The sequence below is a fragment of the Schistocerca serialis genome, chromosome 11 (assembly GCF_023864345.2).
Source record: "Schistocerca serialis cubense isolate TAMUIC-IGC-003099 chromosome 11, iqSchSeri2.2, whole genome shotgun sequence".
NCBI lineage: Eukaryota > Metazoa > Arthropoda > Insecta > Orthoptera > Acrididae > Schistocerca > Schistocerca serialis.
Genome location: NC_064648.1, coordinates 66,125,154 through 66,147,381, shown reverse-complemented (window position 1 = coordinate 66,147,381; position 22,228 = coordinate 66,125,154). Strand labels below are relative to the sequence as shown.

General features: G+C 41.7%; 1 protein-coding gene across 1 annotated transcript in view; it reads right to left on the bottom strand.

Annotated features, from left to right (window-relative positions):
• The window catches only part of LOC126426448 (methylenetetrahydrofolate reductase), a 108,248-nt gene that overhangs the window by 61,955 nt on the left and 24,065 nt on the right, over window positions 1-22,228 (bottom strand). The window contains exon 4 of the mRNA XM_050088363.1: window positions 12,115-12,377. Coding sequence (XP_049944320.1) covers window positions 12,115-12,377 — 263 coding nt within the window. The remainder of the gene's footprint in view (window positions 1-12,114; window positions 12,378-22,228) is intronic.

The following is a 22,228-nucleotide window of genomic DNA, read 5'->3' as shown; positions in this document are numbered from 1 at the left end:
CTGCTCGAAGTAATTCTCGGACAAGGCAGTCAGGATAATGTCACAAGAGTCTCTGTCCCTGGCTCCAGTTCTGATTGTGTGACTATCCCATTCTATACCTGGTAGATTGAAGTCTCCCCCTATTACAATAGTATGATCACGAAACTTCTTCACGACGTTCTGCAGGTTCTCTCTGAGGCGCTCAACTACTACGGTTGCTGATGCAGGTGGTCTATAGAAGCATCCGACTATCATATCTGACCCACCTTTGATACTTAACTTAACCCAGATTATTTCACATTCGCATTCGCTAATAACTTCACTGGATATTATTGAATTCTTTACTGCTATAAATACTCCTCCACCATTGGCGTTTATCCTATCCTTGCGGTATATATTCCATTCTGTGTCTAGGATTTCATTACTGTTCACTTCTGGTTTTAACCAACTTTCCGTTCCTAATACTATATGCGCACTATTTCCTTCAATAAGAGATACTAATTCAGGAACCTTGCCCTGGATACTCCTGCAGTTTACCAATATTACGTTAACTTTTCCTGTTTTTGGTCTCTGAGGACGGACGTTCTTTATCAACGATGATAATGTCCTCTCTGGTAAGCCGTCAGGTATTTTATCGTTTCGCCCAAGGGGGGGTCCCTCTAACCTAAAAAACCCCCGTGTGCACGCCACACGTACTCTGCTACCCTAGTAGCTGCTTCCGGTGTGTAGTGCACGCCTGACCTGTCTAGGGGGGCCCTACAGTTCTCCACCCAATAACGGAGGTCGATGAATTTGCAACCATTATAGTCGCAGAGTCGTCTGAGCCTCTGGTTTAGACCCTCCACACGGCTCCAAACCAGAGGACCGCGATCGACTCTGGGCACTATGCTGCAGATATTAAGCTCAGCTTGCACTCCGCGTGCGATGCTGGTTGTCTTCACCAAATCAGCCAGCCGCCGGAAGGAACCAAGGATGGCCTCAGAACCCAAGCAGCAGGCGTCATTCGTTCCGACATGTGCTACTATCTGCAGCCGGTCACACCCAGTGCGTTCAATAGCTGCCGGAAGGGCCTCCTCCACATTACGGACGTGACCCCCCGGCAAGCACACCGAGTGCACACTGGCATTCTTCCCCGACCTACCCGCTATTTTCCTGAGGGGCTCCATAACCCGCCTAACGTTGGAGCTCCCTATAACTAATAGGCCCGCCCTCTGTGACTGTCGGGACCTTGCCGGAGAATCGGCCACTGGCCCAACAGGCGAGGCATCCTGTGGTGGCTCGGAAACGATGTCATCACCACTAGGAAGCACCCCGTACCTGTTGGAAAGGGGTAAGGCAGCTGCCACGCGGCCAGATCCCACCTTTGCCTTTCGGCCAGGCACGCGCGAGCCCACCACTGTCCGCCATTCACCCTGGAGTGATGGCTGACCGGTAAGATGCTCACTGCCGGAAGACGCAGCGACATCAGGGGTTCCATGTGATTCCAAGGCCACCGAAGTAGGCATAGGTCTCACCACAGTTGCCCCAACGCCACTACGAGCCGACGCCTGCGCCTCGAGCTCGATGAGCCTAACAGACAAAGCCTCCACCTGCCCCCGAAGAGTGGCCAATTCTCCTTGCGTCCGCTCACAACAACCACAGTCCCTACACCACACACCACACACCACACACTTCCCGAACTGCAGATTTGTGAGTCACAAATACCCATTGATCGTGGGAAGAGCAACCCCAAAATATAATATCATATGTCATGTTGTTGTTGTTGTTGTTGTTGTTGTGGTCCTCAGTCCTGAGACTGGTTTGATGCAGCTCTCCATGCTACTCTATCCTGTGCAAGCTTTTTCATCTCGCAGTACCTACTGCAACCTAGATCCTTCTGAATCTGCTTAGTGTATTCATCTCTTGGTCTCCCTCTGCGATTTTTAACCTCCACACTGTCCTCCAATACTAAATTGGTGATCCCTTGACGCCTCAGAACATGTCCTACCAACCGATCCCTTCTTCTGGTCAAGTTGTGCCACAAACTTCTCTTCTCCCCAATCCTATTCAATACTTCCTCATTAGTTATGAGATCTACCCATCTAATCTTCAGCATTCTTCTGTAGCACCACATTTCGAAAGCTTCTATTCTCTTCTTGTCCAAACTATTTATCGTCCATGTTTCACTTCCATACATGGCTACACTCCATACGAATACTTTCAGAAACAACTTCCTGACACTTAAATCAATACTGGATGTTAACAAATTTCTCTTCTTCAGAAACGCTTTCCTTGCCATTGCCAGCCTACATTTTATATCCTCTCTACTTCGACCATCATCAGCTATTTTGCTCCCCAAATAGCAAAACTCCTTTACTACCTTAAGCGCCTCATTTCCTAATCTAATTCCCTCAGCATCACCCGTCTTAATTAGACTACATTCCATTATCCTTGTTTTGCTTTTGTTGATGTTCATCTTATATCCTCCTTTCAAGACACTGTCCATTCCATTCAACTGCTCTTCCAAGTCCTTTGCTGTCTCTGACAGAATTACAATGTCATCGGCGAACCTCAAAGTTTTTATTTCTTCTCCCTGAATTTTAATACCTACTCCGAATTTTTCTTTTGTTTCCTTTACTGCTTGCTCAATATACAGATTGAACAACATCGGGGAGAGGCTACAACCCTGTCTTACTCCCTTCCCAACCACTGCTTCCCTTTCATGTCCCTCGACTCTTATAACTGCCATCTGGTTTCTGTACAAATTGTAAATAGCCTTTCGCTCCCTGTATTTTACCCCTGCCACCTTTAGAATTTGAAAGAGAGTATTCCAGTCAACATTGTCAAAAGCTTTCTCTAAGTCTACAAATGCTAGAAACGTAGGTTTGCCTTTCCTTAATCTTTCTTCTAAGATAAGTCGTAAGGTCAGTATTGCCTCACGTGTTCCAGTGTTTCTACGGAATCCAAACTGATCTTCCCCGAGGTTGGCTTCAAACAGTTTTTCAATTCGTCTGTAAAGAATTCGTGTTAGTATTTTGCAGCTGTGACTTATTAAACTGATAGTTCGGTAATTTTCACATCTGTCAACACCTGCTTTCTTTGGGATTGGAATTATTATATTCTTCTTGAAGTCTGAGGGTATTTCGCCTGTTTCATACATCTTGCTCACCAGATGGTAGAGTTTTGTCAGGACTGGCTCTCCCAAGGCCGTCAGTAGTTCTAATGGAATGTTGTCTACTCCCGGGGCCTTGTTTCGACTCAGATCTTTTAGTGCTCTGTCAAACTCTTCATGCGGTATTATATCTCCCATTTCATCTTCATCTACATCCTCTTCCATTTCCATAATATTGTCCTCAAGTACATCGCCCTTGTATAGACCCTCTATATACTCCTTCCACCTTTCTGCTTTCCCTTCTTTGCTTAGAACTGGGTTTCCATCTGAGCTCTTGATATTCATACAAGTCGTTCTCTTATCTCCAAAGGTCTCTTTAATTTTCCTGTAGGCGGTATCTATCTTACCCCTAGTGAGATAGGCCTCTACATCCTTACATTTGTCCTCTAGCCATCCCTGCTTAGCTATTTTGCACTTCCTGTCGATCTCATTTTTGAGACGTTTGTATTCCTTCTTGCCTGCTTCACTTACTGCATTTTTATATTTTCTCCTTTCATCAATTAAATTCAATATTTCTTCTGTTACCCAAGGATTTCTACTAGCCCTCGTCTTTTTACCTACTTGATCCTCTGCTGCCTTCACTACTTCATCCCTCAAAGCTACCCATTCTTCTTCTACTGTATTTATTTCCCCCATTCCTGTCAATTGCTCCCTTATGCTCTCCCTGAATCTCTGTACAACCTCTGGTTCTTTTAGTTTATCCAGGTCCCATCTCCTTAAATTCCCACCTTTTTGCAGTTTCTTCAGTTTTAATCTACAGGTCATAACCAATAGATTGTGGTCAGAGTCCACATCTGCCCCTGGAAATGTCTTACAATTTAAAACCTGGTTCCTAAATCTCTGTCTTACCATTATATAATCTATCTGATACCTGATCTGATCATATGTCATACGCAATGGAAAATAAGCATAGTAGACCACTTTCTGTGTGAAACTATCAATTATTTCAGGTACCATACGAATAGTAAAAATGGCAGCATTAAATCTTTGAACTAGATCCTGAACTTGGGCTTTCCACGGCAGTTTCCTATCTATCTGAACACCTATAAATTTGAACTGTTCAGTTTCACTGATCATATGTCAGGTTTCATTGAATTGTGTGTTAGAAACTGTAAAAACTGAGTCTTACTGTGATTTAGCATCAGTTTATGTTTTACAAGCTATGAAATTATTTCTTGAACTGCACTATTTGAAACAGTGTTGAAGTTGCACACAATGTTCTTTACTACCTAGCTAGTGTCAGCAGCAAACGGATATATTTTAGATCACCTGAAATACTAGAAGGCATATCATTTATATAAATGAGGAACAGGAGCGGCCCCAGCACTCATCTCTCCCATTGCCAACTCACATTTAACCCCACATCATAGCAATTCTCAACAGTGTGGACAATGGCCTTTTACGGCCTGTTATTAAAGTAAGAGGTGAACCAGTTGTGAGCTACTCCCCATATTTCATAATGGTACGACTTCTGGAGCAATATTTTGTGATCGACACAATCAAATGTTTTAGTTAAATAAAAAAAGATGCCTAGTGTTAGAAACCTCCTGTTTAATCCATCCGGTATCTTACAGAGAAACGAGAATTAGCATTTTCAGTTGTTAAACCACTTCTAAAACTGAACTGTACATTTGATGGCAAATTACATGAAATAAAATGATTAATCGTCCTTACATACATAGCCTTTTCAATAACTTTTGGAAATCCTGATGGCAACAGAAATAGGTCTAAAATTGTCTAGATTATCCCTTTCGCCCTTTTTACAAAACAGATTTACTACTGAGGGGAAACTGACCATTCTTAAAGGAAAAATTACAAATATGGGTCAGTAAAGGGCTAACATGTTGTAACAATACAAGTCAAGATAGATGTAACGGAACTTGAATAGCATATTTGCCTCTATCGGTTACAGTACAGAGATCGATCTTTCCATCCTATCTGTATATTTAAATATAATATTGCACGAATAAAGGCCGGGCGAGTGTAAAGCTATTGCTAAAAATGCACGCCACGCGATTTGTTACGATTTGGTCGGTCATAATAATAATAACATACTTTTGAATACAATTAAAATATAACGGTGATACCTGTTTAGCGTTATTGGATATAATATGTAGTAAATTAATGAGTAAGGCAGCTGATCTTATAAGAAGAGGTAAAATTGGGCACACTGAGGTGTTTTGCTTTATATTGACAAAGCTGATGATACGGCGTCATTTTTTCATTTACTCTTAGAAATAAACAAGTAAAGAAGTGCTAATTGTGTGTTGTGAAAAAATATAGGGGCAAGTTTTAAATAACTACGGTATACAATCAGAGTAACAAAAGGACAATTAGTTACACGAAATCGTCGACAGCGAAGTGTGGTCATTAAATTTACACCTACAGGGCGGCCAATTCCGGGATAAATCTATACGCATCACACAAGGGACACAGTATTGAGACTGTTTTTTTTATTATATCGCAGAGAGCGGGCTCCAATTTATGAAAAGGAGAAAAATGTTAACTTTTACACGAACTCTTAATAATAGCAGATCTGAGAGAAGAGTGTGTAATTGTCTTACACCTAACAAACATTCGTGGAGGGCAGTGGCTAAACTAGAAGAGTCAATAACAAAATACTGTATCATTATCATTGACTGTTGGTGTCGAGCAACCAAAACTGTTCATCAAAGGGTCTCGATGGAACTTGGGAGTTAGGTTTTGGTTGTATCTGTTATTATTCCATAGACTGTAACATTTCTTATCATTGTACGAAGCCTTTATAGATGATCTTTATGACAATTTGCTTCGAAGGGATCTCGTTATGCGTTAAGTTTTGAGGACTTGTCAAGAGGAGGTAGTTGGTAGATCCTAGCTACTGCAGCTATTCTGGAATCAGGTGCTACCATGACCATTGTGTGTTGTCAGTGACTTAAGGTTACCATATCTCATGCTCTAAGATCAACGCACCTTTCCACTTGGTATAACGGTGCCTCATGGCAACAACGACAATGGCGACGACGAAGGAAGATACGGTAGAATGTGCAGCACAGTACTTCAGTATTCTGCTAAGTAGTCCATCATATCCATGAGCGTCCTCATGTACATGTACTCTGACAGTGAATATGTCTTGTTGGAATAAGATAGCCAGCTTCCCAAGGGAGATTGCATTCTCCGGTTGAGGCTGTATCCCATATACCACAGCTCCAGTACCTCTGTCCACTGTCGACTCGTCGGCAAACTGGACTGTGGCACCTGAAGGGTATCGTTGTTGCTATTTTATTGAAGACTGGCATTTTGAGATTGTAGCTGTGCACAAAGTATAGCTCAATTTGTGCAGGGAAGAAAATAGCAATCTACCACTTTTAATAATGCTATTTATTCGCATAAATAATGCCATTACAGGTTTCTGACGGACAGGATCATCATCGGACAGCTGTTTACATTAAGATACAAATTTGCTGTCATTTACCTTAGTTATCTCTTCTTATTTCCTCTTTCAGCATAAATTCCTTTGGATGGTAGTTGTATGTGGTGTGAGAAATGGCCTGCTAACAATAACTGAACCTAGTACCAATGGAAAACAATGTAAACAAATCATTAAAGTGAAGCTCTTTTAGTTTTAGGCTACTTAATTAGACATAAGTAACCTAAAAGTAAAATAGTTTCCAAAATGATTCACAAATTGTGAATTCAGTTTGATGTCAGCTGTACTACTTATCAGTGACACGAAAATCTGTGCCTGGGACTGGATCCTGGATTTCCCTGCTTATCGGGAGCAGCCACCTTAACCACTTTAGCTCTCTGTGTGTACTCCCCGGACTGCCCCAACCTTTCATATGCCACACTATCTACATTCCCACATGCATGCATGTCTGCAGTACATTGTATAACAGCATACAAACATTGTATAAAAAAATATTTACAATTTCACTTTAATGATTTCTTTACATCATTTTCAGTTTGGTATTAGGTACAATTACAGTCAAATTGCCCACTTACTACATCATATTTCAAATTCAATGCACCACCATCCCAAGGAATTTTCACCACGAAGGGAAATAAAAAGTGTAAAACTAGTGTAAACAACAACAACTTTGTTCTTTAATGTGAGCCAACAACAAATTTATAAAACTACCTGGCAGATTAAAACTGTGTGCCGGACCGTGACTCGAACTCGGGACCTTTGCCTTTCGCAGGCAAATGCTTTACCAACTGAGCTACCCAAGCATGACTCACGAGCTGCCCTCACAGCTTAAATTTTGCCAGTACCTCGTCTCCTACCTCCCAAACTACGCAGAAGCTCTCCTGCACACCTTGCAGAACCAGCACTCCTGGAAGAAAGGATACTGCAGAGACATGGCTTAGCCACAGCCACAATCCGTGAAAGGCAAAGGTCCCCAGTTCGAGTCTTGGTCCGGCATACAGTTTTAATCTGCCAGGAAGTTTCATACCAGCGCACACTCTGCTGCAGAGGGAAAGTTTCATTCTGGAAACATTCCCTAGGCTGTGGCTAAGCCATGTCTCCACAATATCCTTTCTCCCAGGAGTGCCGGTTCTGCAAAGTGTGCAGGATAGCTTCTGTGAAGTTTGGAAGGTATGAGACGAGATACTGGCAGAATTAAAGCTGTGAGGGCGGGCCGTGAGTTGTGCTTGGGTAGCTCAGCTGGTAGAGCACTTGCCTGCAAAAGGCAAAGGTCCCGAGTTCGAGTCTCGGTTCGGCACACAGTTTTAATCTGACAGGAAGTTTCATATCGGCGCACACTCCGCTGCAGAGTGGAAATCTCATTCTGACGTCAAAAGTCATTTATTCGGCAAAGTACAATTCGTACACAGGTACTGAAAATGTGTCAGCATTAAATTGCCTGTCATAATTTAATAACAATCTGAATATTATTTAAGAGCACTGTTAGTCTTTTTCTTAATTGTCACTTTAGCCTGGGAGACCGTACACACTCTCTACATCCCTCCACGAGTCATTTCTGTTCCCGAGTTTCGTGGTCCATTCAGCTTTCCTCGGGCCCATTGCCTCCATATCCCTGCTGATGTCATCTCGCCAGTGGTCTTGCTCGACCCCTTCCGCCCTCCACGGATGCTGAGAATGCTACTAGCAGTAGTATTTTGTCTTACATGCTAATTAGGTGATTAGGTGCTCTGCCCACAGCAGTCTTCTTCTCTTCATCATTTGGCCACTATCACCTCATGAGTATAGATTTGCCAGTTCCTGGTTTCTTAACATCCTCCATTCCTGTGACATGGGGGGGAAGAGACAGCTACTTTCCTCCATACCTCTCTTTCGAAGACTAGCAGTTTTTGACCATCTGTTTTCCTTAATGTAAATGTTTCAGACTCGTACAGAGCTACTGGGAAGCTTACGCTCTGGTATAATCTGATTAAACCACTGCTGCACACCGTGTCCCATCAACCAAAATATCCTCTATTCGTTGGTGCAATCCTTGCCTTAATCTAAATTTCTGTTCTATTCTGCTTGCTACAAATGCTTCCTAAATGTTTAAATATAACTTCATCAGCTGTCAGTGGGTGCCTTGCTCGTGACGACACACTCAGTTTTCTCTTTATTAATACACTACTGGCCATTAAAATTGCTACACCAAGAAGAAATGCAGATGATAAACGGGTATTCATTGGACAAATATATTATACTAGAACTGACTCGTGATTACATTAATTTGGGTGCACAGATCCTGAGAAATCAGTACCCAGAACAACCACCTCTGGCTGTAATAACGGCCCTGATACCTCGGGCATTGAGTCAAACGGAGCTCGGATGGCGTGTACAGGTACAGCTGCCCATGCAGCTTCAACACGATACCACAGTTCATCAAGAGTAGTGACTGGCGTATTGTGACGAGCCAGTTGTTCGGCCACCATTGACCAGACTTTTTCAGTTGGGGAGAGATCTGGAGAATGTGCTGGCCAGGACAGCAGTCAAACATTTTCTGTATCCAGAAAGGCCCGTACAGGACCTGCAACATGCGGCCGTGCATTATCCTGCTGAAATGTAGGCTTTCTCAGGGATCGAAAGAAGGGTAGAGCCACGGGTCGTAACACATCTGGAATGTAAAGTCCACTGTTCAAAGTGCCGTCAATGCAAACAACAGGTGACCGAGACGTGTAACCAATGGCACCCCATGCCATCACGCCGGGTGATACGCCAGTATGGCGATGACGAATACACGCTTCCAATGTGCGTTCACCGCGATGTCGCCAAACACGGATGTGACCGTCATGATGCTGTAAACAGAACCTGGATTCATTCGCAAAAATGACGTTTTGCCATTCGTGCACCCAGGTTCGTCGTCGAGTACACCACCGCAGGCACTCTTGTCTGTGATGCAGCATCAAGGGTAACCACAGCCACAGTCTCCGAGCTTATAGTCCGTGCTGCTGCAAACGTCAGCAAACTGTTCGTGCAGATGGTTGTTGTCTTGTAAACGTTCCCATGTGTTGACTCTGGGATCGAGACGTGGCTGCACGATCCGTTACAGCCGTGCGGATAAGATGCCTGTCATCTCGACTGCTAGTGATACGAGGCTGTCGGGATCCAGCACGGCATTCCGTAGCACCCTCCTGAACCCACTGTCATCTCGACTGCTAGTGATACGAGGCTGTCGGGATCCAGCACGGCATTCCGTAGCACCCTTCTGAACCCACCGATTCCATATTCTGCTAACAGTCATTGGATCTCGACCGACGCGAGCAGCAATGTCGCGATAGGCTATAATCCGACCTTTATCAAAGTCGGAAACGTGATGGTACGCGTTTCTCCTCCTTACACGAGGCATCACAACAATGTTTCACCAGGCAACGCCGGTCAACTGCTGTTTGTGTATGAGAAATCGGTTGGAAACTTTCCTCATGTCAGCACGTTTTAGGTGTCGCCACCGGCGCCAACCTTGTGTGAATGCTCTGAAAAGCTTATCATTTGCAGATCATAGCATCTTCTTCCTGTCGGTTAAATTTTGCGTCTGTAGCAAGTCATCTTCGTGGTGTAGCAGTTTTAATGGCCAGTAGTGTATGTAACCCTGCTTTCCTTGCAACATGTCTGTAAGGACTTGTCATCAGCTGCAAGTCATCTTTGCTGTAATTTATTAGAAAAACACCATCCACATACGATTTATTACATTATTACCCAGTCTTATTCCAGCTGAGTTTGATTTATGGTGTTTTCTGGCTATCTTTACTCATATTAAATTAAAGAGTATTGGAGATAATACGTCTCCTTACCCAAAACAAGTTTTGACTTCAAAATGTTCTGACATCGCCATAGTGGTCTTTACTCCGCAATAGGTTTCCTCTTAACAGATCTTGTTAGATGTATTAACTTTTGGGTGAATTGAAATTCCTTCGAAACACTGGTGATTGTGCCCCTATGTATGTTGTCGTATGCTTTTCTGAAATTAACAAAAACTGTGTGAATTCAGTGTAATGTTCCCAAACTTTCCCTGTTATCTGTCTGAATGTAAAAAGCTGATATGTTCCTTCTGAAACCACATTCAGCATCCCCTATAATTCCTTCTGCAACTGGGATAATTCAGTAGACACTGAGATAGAATTTTGTAGCTTACATTAAAGAGTGAAATCACTCTATAATTATCATATATCGGGGTGTTATTTCTTAGTACATGGCAGATTATGGTCATTTTCCAGTCATCAGGCAATATCTCATATTCTCTAACATTCTTTAACAGTTTTGGAATTATTTTAAACAATCTCAGTCCTCCATTCTTTATTAGATCTCCTGCAGTTTTATCTCTGATGAAAGCCATACTGTTTTTTAGATTTTTGATTATTTGTGGTATTTCTTCTTCGCTGAATATCACTTCTTTGTTGTCTACAGTGCCTGGTACACCACATGGAAAATACTCTATTAAGATCACGACAGTTTTAGTACTTCTATGAAGTACTCTCCCATCAATATGTTACTTCCGTGTCATTCGTGAGGATCTTTCCTTGTGTGTCTTCTTTATAAATGTTTCTTTTTTTCTTACATTTCTGTGTTACTTTCTTTCCTTTTAGCTACATTTGTCCTGTGATGGATACAGCCCCCTTCAGCCTCTCCTGTTATCTTCTTGTAATCTTTACATTTCTTCTGCCATAGTGTAGTTGGTTCATCAACAAACAATCTGTCATATTCAAGCCTAACAATGACTTCACAATTCATGACACATTTGGCAAACACACCCAACTGTTTGTGACAACAGTGAAGAGGAGAACTGCTTCAATTTCGGCACTAGAAATTCATTGCCTCTTTTCTGAGCTCTTGTCGGTTATGCGAAAAACATTCCAGTGTCTAAACTGATGCACTGCCAAACCATAAGCAGCAGAGAAACACCGCTGTGACTGCAGCCGGTCCTGATCTAGACCAGCTGTTCCCAATACCGCCTGAGGGATAAAACAATATTTTCTAAGAGGAATATCATTACTTTACTGTTTAATAAGACTGTAATACTGATAACATAAGTCACCAACGATTACATTCTTTTTCCAAACACTGTACTAGTTTCATCATTTTAAAAATAAAAGTGATCAAAGAAAAACCTATTACATTCTAAAGCTTAGTTAAGTGCTAATGCTGGGGAGGGAGAGGGGAGGCCTTACCAGCTAATATCTGATTGCACTCAGGGCTAATGGTCTCAGAAAGGCCTGCCTGGATGTGCTGGATGGCAGCAACATTAAGAAGTGAGTGCTGGAACACCAGAAATTGACATGCAAAGGACCTGCTTGCACAGTAGAAAATTGACAACAGTGGTAATGATCCTACATGAGTTAACCAACATATTGTTTCTTTCAATGTATGTCCCCCCCCCAGCCCCCCCCCCCCCCCCCGGCAAAAAAAAAAAAAAAGAAAGGGGAGGTAAAATAATTGTACAGGTAATATCTCTGCCAAACACCACACCACAGGCAGCTGACAAGAGTAGAGATGCAGATGTACCACCAACACTCATAGTAAAATCTGAAAGGGTGCACAGTTTGCTTACCTCCACGCACCAGAAAGAGAGCGCGCACACCCCCCTCTCCACAGGCGGCCGCCAGCACGTCCGCCACGTCTCGCTCCCTCAACCCGGCAGCAGACAGGTGCAGCAAGACGCCGTGCTGCCCTACGAGCTCCGACAGGCCGAGGGCCGTATGGACGGCAGGTACGGAAGACCAGTCCGAAGGAGGCCGCTCTGTAATGGAAGGTGACAGGTGCCACGTCACCGAAGCGAACGCGGCAAGTTCGCCGCCGACGGCATCTGCCGCACTGAAAGTAAGTGAAACAGTTTGGTTTTTGGAGATTTCTCAGGCCGATAGAGAGATGGTACATTCTTCAGTATCTTGTGAAATATAACTAGCCTATCAGCACAGCTGGTTAATGGATCAGCTGAGACTAAATTCGTACAGGACTGTGTTCTAAAAGCATGCAGTGATGTTTATGTTCCATTGTAATTGTTAGTATGCCTATGTATGTTTACTGTTATATTTCTTTCTGTCACATATATTAATCATTACTTAACATCATTTGAAGTAATTTAGTGACCTGGAGAAGACAAATTTCATCGTGTCATTTCTTATGCACAGTTACAATTCTGTACATACTGAAATTTCACTTACACATATCTCTCTTCGGTCAGTTCAATACTTTCAAATCCGGGATGACAGAAACAAATTCATGGAATGCAATTTTTGTATAAGATATGTGGAAAGTGCAAACTATTTTAAAATGTTGAAATAAATCAATAAAAATGTGTACATTTAGAAAAATGACAACTTTTAACATGATTTTTAAAGACACTTCTTAGTACAAGTAAACTTCACCATTTGAGCACTGGAAACTGTAAGCAACTCAAATAGGTAATCTACATAAGCACAAGAGTTTTCTATCTAACAGGAATCTCAGTTTCAGATGTTTTACTTTTTTATGTAGAATATGTTTGTTACACATCAGATATTGTAAACATTCATTTTCTCATTATCTATACTACTGCTTAAAGACAAGTCATTATTTAACGCTGTTACCGAAAGTATCAAAAAGTTCTCAACCAGTTAACTTCATATTATTACACGATACCCTAATGAACATTTCGATGGATGTGGGCTATACATTTTTTAAAAAGACAATCTATAGGTTTTCTGTTAAAACTAACTGCAAGAAAGAAAATGCCGTGCCATAAAAATATGTGGTTTCATTTTCTTTCTCACAATCAAGTGTCGAGCTCGATAGCAAGGCATGTGAAGTATTGAACAAATTGTTTCTCACACATATATTCTTTCTCTTTATATATAATTTCAAACAAAAATTATATACACAACAATGTGCCGTTTTGTTTTCTTCATTGCTGTCAGTTTTACAGGAAACAGAAACGGTGCATTTACGACATATTGGTTTATAGAATGAGATTTTCACTCTGCAGCGGACTGTGAGCTGATATGAAACTTACTGGCAGATTGAAACTGTGTGCCGGACCGAGACTCGAACTCGGGACCTTTGCCTTTCGCGGGCAAGTGCTCTACCAACTGAGCTACCAAAGCACGACTCACGCCCCGTCCTCACAGCTTTAATTCCGCCAGTATCTCGGCTCCTACCTTCCAAACTTAACAGAAGCTCTCCTGCAAACCTTGCACAACTAGCAGTCCTGAAAGAAAGGATATTGCGGAGACATGGCTTAGCCACAGCCTGGGCGATGTTTCCAGAATGAGCACTTGCCCGCGAAAGGCAAAGGTCCCGAGTTCGAGTCTCGGTCCAGCACACAGTTTTAATCTGCCAGGAAGTTTCATATTGGCTTATTATTAGAATACTACTACAGAATCTGAATCGTCCAAAACTTTGTAATTCTACCCATTGGCAGATTAAACCTGTGTGAAATAGTGTCATCGAAGCTACTGTCCTCACAGATTCAGTAGCTGGAGAAGTCTCTCTTATAGACCATATATCAATGATACCATCCAATTTACCCAATCATTTTAAGCTACTTCAATGACCGATGAAGAGTTCTCATTAGCAATAACAATAAATAATGCTTGAGGTAGGAGACAAGACTAAGAGAACGGAGAGGTGAAGAGGTGAGGGATGGAAATGGTCACTGGGGGAGGGGGGGTGGGGGGGATGGACAGAGATGGGAGGAAGGAGTTCAGCGTGTATATCCAATTCCCATGCATGTTTAGCAACTGCAAAGCAGTGCAGGATTCACCAATAATTTTATAAAAGTGTTACATAATACTATGGTGTATGTGAATTCACTAATTGTTATTTGTCTGTATATGAGCCGGTGTGATGCCAAGTCAGTCAGTTACAGTTGTTGTTCATAAGTTGGTAAAGAGTCATCAGTTAATTTCGATAATGTGTGGCAGATTTGTTTGAAATGGAAATATTTCAGTCATCAGCAGTTTATGTGAAATTTTGATGTTCTATTAAGTGATGAGTCAATATATAACTACACAATACAAAAAAATGGTGATTCATTCTGCATTTCGAATTACATCCTGGACCTCTCATCAACCTCTGACTATGTTCCAACTTTGCGAGATGAGTATTTTTTTAACACTCTACATATATTCCTCATACAACATTACGTGTAAACGTGACTATTTTAAAGTTGGTTGCACTGTATTAGCCATATATTTTACTTAGACAGTTAATTGTATTACGCCTGTCACTGTAATGGTGCATCACAGGCTAGACAGTGTTCTGGGTTTGTGATGGCAGGGTGGGAGGGAGACAGTGTTAGCAAGATGGGAACCCCGCAACTCATTAAAGTAAAAGATGCACCTCAATTTTGGAGGCAATTTTTTGATGGAAAAGTGCATCCTATAGTCTCTAAAATATGATATATTAATAAACCACTAAAATAGTGCAAGGATGCCAGTTTCAGGTTGCATATCTAATGGCTTTCAGAGGAAACAAAAATTTGATTCGTCATATTTCGTGCAATTATTGATCAAATTTACAATGCTGACATAATCTCTCCATTAAGAGGTTCAAACTTACATTAAAGTCTTAATCCAATAAGACAAGCATTAAGCTTGGAAAGTGTGTGTATGTCTCGAGGCAGCAGAACTTGTCGTGTGCAGAGTACGCAGACTATATTCGTCCAGTATTTTAGAATGCGAGCACTTAATAGTTTCAACAAACTTGCACACATAATTTCAAAACTTTTCTTGCTGACATCCTGTTCCCCCCACCCAACAACAAAATAACGAAAGGAGGGAAAAAGTTTATCGCTTACTACACTTTCACTGTCCGTGCAATAAAGTTCAGCATCAAGCATGACAACTTAATTTATAACTGCTTTACTACTAACTATTTGGAAAATATTTTGCAGAGAGTATCCACATATTTCGTTGAATGTACCTGAAAATTTATATCACTGCACGACACAGTTCAGGTGATACAATGTTTTATTTGAGGGAGTACGATTCTTTAAAGGATTGGGGGGTAGGGGTTCATTGGCAAAACACTACTGCATTTGAGTAATCTTCAAAGATCACTCGCACCCACACGACGACGTCTTCTCCTTGTTGAAAATCCCTAACTTTTGTCTGCCCGACGACCAGCATTTTACACAGTCAGAATTTTAAATCCCGACATAACATTTTTTTGTGACAGGCTCGTGGCAGTGCGCACGTCGACGTACGGGTCAAGACAATGTTTTCAGGTGTCCTCGATCTTTCGTCAGAATCCGGCAGCTTCCGAAAGTCGTAACCGATAGTAGGATCGTATCGGGACTCACGAGCCGAATGACCAGAATGGCGACAAAATATTCTTCACGCAAGACTCACCATTTAGGGCAAATGTGCAGTGTGCGAACGGACGGTGCTCTACTGTCTGCAGTTCCATTGCTACTGAAATGCTGGACAGACCAGAAGTGAATGACGTACACTGTACCATTAAAAGTTTCCAGACACCACTATGCAAAGTGGAATTGACCACTAGATGACATAAGAGCTGAACCTGCCAGTACAAGAGGAAGTGCAGAGTACTGTGTTGAGGGTACAGAAGCACTGACAGCAGAACATTTGGGGCAGAAGAGCTCAGTGGCTTTGAATGTGGAATACTTGTTGGATGTCACCTGACATACCTATCAGGGACATTGCAACCCCTCTAAAGCTGTCCACGTCAACTGTCAGTGGAGCATTTGTGAAGTGGAAATGTGAAGGGACAAACACAGCTGAACCAACACCAGGTAGGCAGACATGGCAACTTTCAAAAGTGAAAAATCAGGAGAATTTTAGCACTGTACTATTGTGAATTACAACACATCCCTGACAAAGTTCCAATAATTCAATACCTGTACCTGGCGCACCCATATCGTTTCGCAATTTCAGAATCGGGAAACATTTTGCGAAACAGAGGACCAGCGTGTCGGCACAGTTTATAGTCGAGTTATGCTCTACAATAAATGAGGTAAATAAAGACTCGGCATTTGTCACAGAATCTAAATTTTGTGGTTTACACGAGAAGTTAAGTTTCTGGTTCCGTTCTACACAGTGGACACTCTCCTTGTGTTTTTTAGTTTGCACATGTTTAAGAATGTCGCATTTCCCGCCACGAGCCACTGAAAAGTCACATCTACATACACTACAAAATGCGTAAGTTTGTCCCTTCCTCGATTCACTTAAGGGGAGTTGGAATGCCCTATCTCGCCAATGTTAAATTTGCTAACTTTGTGTACCTTTTTCTTTGGAACTATTATCTTCAGAACTTTGAAATTCTGGCAGAGGTTTTCAGCATATATTGTGAGCCCACTGAACTAGAACCAATGTTTTCTTTTTGTTGGTATAGTATTTATGAATTTTTTACCATTAAGCCATTTTTTATTGGAAAAAGTATAACATAAACTTCCCTAGTTCAGAGAATAAGCCAGTTCTTGTCATGATTCTAGTTCAGTGGCCTCTTTGAACTGTTTTGCAGCATTTCTGAAAATTTGAATGTTGTTGGTTGAGTGGTTTATGAGATAAAGGTACATGTAACACTAAAAATGTCAAATGCCAGAAAATGCGATTAAAGTAATTTATTATGAAAATTCACAAATACCTTTTATTCTATTATCAAAAGTGTCCAGCAGAGTAATCAGGGTCATCTTCTAGTTCTTCTTCTTCACCTAGAAGCTTTCTTCTCCTTGCTGCCCTTGCTTTTTTTGTATTAAATTCAGCTGCATACTGAGCCTTCCTTACTCGCACGCTGTCCAGAAGCTGAAGACCTCTGATGGTGTTGATACCAGGAGCAATGCCGAGCCTTGCCATGACCTTTAGCCTACCCATATGACCATCATTGAATGAAATAACAGCATCACTGACTCCCCATTTCAATGTTTTTATCCCAACAAATACATTCTTAGGTACACGAGTCCAAATGAGGTTGTTGAACGACTCGTTTTGATTCTGGGTACAACCATGAAGACATTTTCGCAGAAGATCAGGATGCCCCAAGTCTCTATATATTGGTTTAATTACTTCCATAACAGCCAATGGAATATAATTTTTATGGTGATAAGGATCCCCAGTAGCTTGAGATTTTCTATAATTGCACCATGACTGAGGACCATCTGGACAAGCAAAATGTTGAGGATTATCATCAGTTGATGATCGATGTAAATATGTGGCCCATACAGCTTGTCTCATTTCCTGCAAATTATTTGCATTATTTCTTATTGCCATACCATAGTATTGTTGTAATTCATTTATAATTTTATCTGACAGGCGACCTCTAATGGTTTTACCATCTGACAAAATTTTGTCCTTCAGATTCTGTTTCAGTTTCCTTAGACGAGTGCCCATTCGTTTCTGAACATGACCGACACATTCTAGTTTAGTTATTGTCTTATTGACATATGGCATGGATTCTGTAACACTTTTGTATGCCTTGGAGTCCCCATCTCCAAGGAATTTTGTGTAAAATACTCCCCGTTCTTTTTCTGATCTGCTAAACATTTTCACAGCAGCGGCAGCCTCCATGCCTCCACTCGTACCTTCATAATTCTTGCTACATATGTGAGCTGCTTCTATCTTACCAGATGCACAATGGTAACAATGTTTAGTGAGCACTTCATAGTCCAAAACTTTACCGCTGTCCACACTAGTAACAGTAGCAACAGCATTTTTGGATGTGTGACCCCTTTTCTGCCAGGTTCCATCAAAAGCAACAGGGATATCTGGGTTTCCTTCATTTATATATTTTGCTTCACTGGCAGCAGCTTTCATTGATAAATCTGCTACAGACTGAACAGCATCTCCTATCACTTCAGTGTAATTGTCAATTTTAGCAGGTGGAGGTGGAAGATTCATTATGGCACAAAATGTTTGAGCAGCAGTATGTCCTTTACCAATTGCTCTCATTGCATACATTAGCCTGATATTACTCTCAAACAAATTGCTACTGCATGTTTTAGAGCTCCAAAAACAGGTCTCATTTTCACAACTGGCACAAACTATAGCAATTTTGCAGGAAAGTCCTATAGATTTTGTTATGTTCATATCAAAAGAACCTCCACAAAGATTACAACACAAACATTTCTTCATAAACTCAGTAAAAACAGGAAAGTCGACTAAAACATATTGTTCATTAGAAGCTTCATCTGTAATTTCACTTGCACAGTTTGATAACTTCTTTTTTGATGCACTGGTGGGCGTGTCTCCTTCACACATCTCAGCTGTACAAACGTCAGAACTTTCACCAGCATCAACAGGTGCTGAAGCAGAATCACTTGAACAAACGTTATTTGTAAATCTATTACCGCGAAACTTTCGCTTTTTAAATAATGATGCACTCCTAGGCATCGTAGAAACTACGCACTCACCACTGAAAGTCAAAACAAGACAGATAACAAACTCCAAATGAGCGACAAACTAAACTCGAGGCTCAAAACAAACACTCACAGATCAAAAACTGAACAATAAACACAGCTAGTCGTAAAAACAATGGTACCTATGGAAGGATCAAAGATTCTACAACTGAAGAGTGAAATCCACAGCCTTCTATATGTAATGTTTTCGGAAATGCGAAGATTTAAATGTGTACAAATCACAAGATGGGTAACTTTGCTGGGCGCACATGTAATTTTGAAAAATTAAATAAAAATACTTCCAATTGGAATTTCTTAACAAATTTTGCACCATTTTAAGCAGAAAATTTCAAATTAAGTTATAAGGTTAAAAACTGAAAATGTGAATTTTTTCCATTTTCCGGCATTCCAACTCCCCTTAAACGTGGAAACTCTTCCTTATACACTGCATCGTATTTCTTTGCCATTCTGCATGAAAAATAATCGACACCTCCACGATACGCAGCCAGCAACTACTACAGAGTACACAAATTGTGCAGCAGATCCGAGAACACAATGGTCCTACGTTCTAGACAATGGTCTTGTAGCATTGTAGCAATGGGGCCAACCCTGGTGCACCGTTTCCCCCTATATTGCACTTCAAATTCCCCTAAATAATTTGTCACACCGTCGGGTAAGCGAGCAGGAGGGGGGGGGGGGGGGCGGTAAAAGGGAGTTGAGAATGAAATTGTCGAGCGGAGGGGTGGGGAGGGGAGGGTAGTAACCCTAAATATTTTTCCCCCCTGAAACATTATCTCTCTAACTTCCCCCTAGGCAGCTCAATTCCCCCTAAATTTAGGGGAAAATCCCCTAAGTTGGCAACACTGCCTTGTAGACACAACAATGCTAATCACTTCGCTCGGAACAACTATCGACTACTCCTCGTCCACGATAACTTTACGATTGTGCCAGTGCTACCAGAAGCGAAGGAAATTGGCACTAGTTGAAAGATATTCATTCATCTCTGAACGCTGCCAACGATAAGTTCCTCACTTCCTCGTAGATACGAAGCACGAGCTACGCCTACTGCCACTCCCGACAGCCACCGCACCGATCTACCGAGATAATATAGACGAGTAGCAGCTGTACCTTGTCATCCACCAATATATCAAAGGCACAGGATTTTCAAATAGTAAGGAAAGTATTGAAACTGCTCTGAAAATCAGGAGATCGGTCTTCACGGTTGGGAGATCGGGAGGAAGAAGGAAAAATCAGGAGTCTCCCGCTTAAATCAGGAGAGTTGGCACGTCTGGGTAGGCATCACGTACCGTCAATGGGGGCTGCCGAACATTGTGGAGGGTGGTTGTACAAAGTTACGTCAAATCAGTAGGATTCACTGGTGAGTTTCAAAGAGCTACGAGCAGTGTGGTACGATAATGACAGCACGTACGGAGCTACAAAGAATGGGGTACAATGGTCGATCCACACATAAAACACGTAAACGTGGAAAGATACGAACCCAGTTTACATCATCTCATACTGTGTACAGCAGAGGAACAGTTCAGATATTTCGGTCGTTTGTATCGGCACAAAGTGCACCAAATCATAAAGCGGCATCTGTGAGCGATGATTTGTAGACAATCACATTCCTGAAATGGACTGACCTTCCCAGGCTGGCAGCACGAACTAAATGGAAGACCTCTGGGACGAGTTACAACGTCGACTTCACTCCGGACCTCACTGTCCGACACCACTACCTTCTCTGGTTTCAGCTCGAGAGGAAGAATGGACAGCCATTCTTGCACAGACATTCAGACACCTCGGTGAAAATATCCCCGGCAGTGTCGAGCCAACATAAAAGCGAAGGGTGGACGCACCTCACAGTAACGTCCACTAGTAGGTGTCCAGGTACTTTTAATGAGATTCTGTACTACTCAGCTGCTGTTTTATCTACTACTTCATACTGAGAATTTGTGTAATTTTATAGATTGCAGAGACCACTACCAGGCATCTGCATACTGGAAAAATTAAAAGCTTATTTTTAATATTAACATATGCTTTACATTCCCAGTCTGAATATTCTACGGAATGATAGGAGGAGTGGCCACTAAAGCACTATCTTACTTTAGTTTTGAATACTTGGTGATTTTCCATTTCCCATCATCTTTCAGCTGCCAATCTGTCATAGATATTTGCACCAGAATATAATATTTCATTCTGAATCCAAGACAGGAATGCATAACCTGTACGGAAATATTTTCACCTTTAGTTTTGTTTGATGACGGCGACGACGATGATGATGATGATGATGATGATGATGATGATGATGTTTGGTTTGTGAGGCGCTTAACTGTGTGGTCATCAGCACATGTGCCAAGTCCCAAATTTTAGACAGTCCAATTCTTTAATTAATCCAACCTAGCCACTGTCACGAATGATTGTGATGAAGTGATGAGGACAACACAAACAACCAGTCCCCAGGCAGAGAAAATCCCCAACCCGGCCGGGAATCCAACCTCGAACCCCGTGATCCAGATCTGTGTGTGTGTGTGTGTGTGTGTGTGTGTGTGTGTGTGTGTGTGTGTGTGTGTGTGTGTGTGTGTGTGAATTCTTAAGGGACCAAACTGCTGAGGCCATCGGTTCCTAGACTTACACACTGCATTAACTAACTTAATCTAACTTACGCTAAGGACAACACACACACTCGTGCCCGAGGGAGGACTTGAACATCCGGTGGGAGTGGCTGCACAATCCGTGACGTGGCGCCTCAAACTGCGCAGCCCAGTGATCCAGAGGCAGCGACGCTAGCCAGTAGACCACGAGCTGCGGACCTTCTAGTCTTGTGTTTTGAGTTTTGCAGTTCACTCTAAATTCATTCATTATTAACCATAATTAACATTAGGAAGTAAATGTATTGGGCCATTCCATGTGACAGGGTAGCATGACAATTAACATGTTTCATATTCCAAAATTAAATTTGCACTGAAACAGGAATACTTTCCATGACCACAAAATTTTATGGGCTTAAATGTAATTTTAGTGTAATGAAATTATAGAAATGTCCTTTAGTATTGAGTAAACAAGTGAAAATAGATGTGTGACAGAATGGGACTCAGACAGGATATAAAATACATCTGTTGTTACATAGCATACAAATTATACCCAACTGGATTCTGAAACTGTTCATGCATGAAAGGGACTGTGAACAGTTCAATCTGATTTTTTTAAATTTCCATCTGTTATTTTAATAATAAAACTATTCTTTCAAATGAACTAATGGGACTGGTAGAAAAATTTCATTTTAGCATGTTTTCTTTTGAAAACAAACATGAACAAATAAACAAATTTTACACTT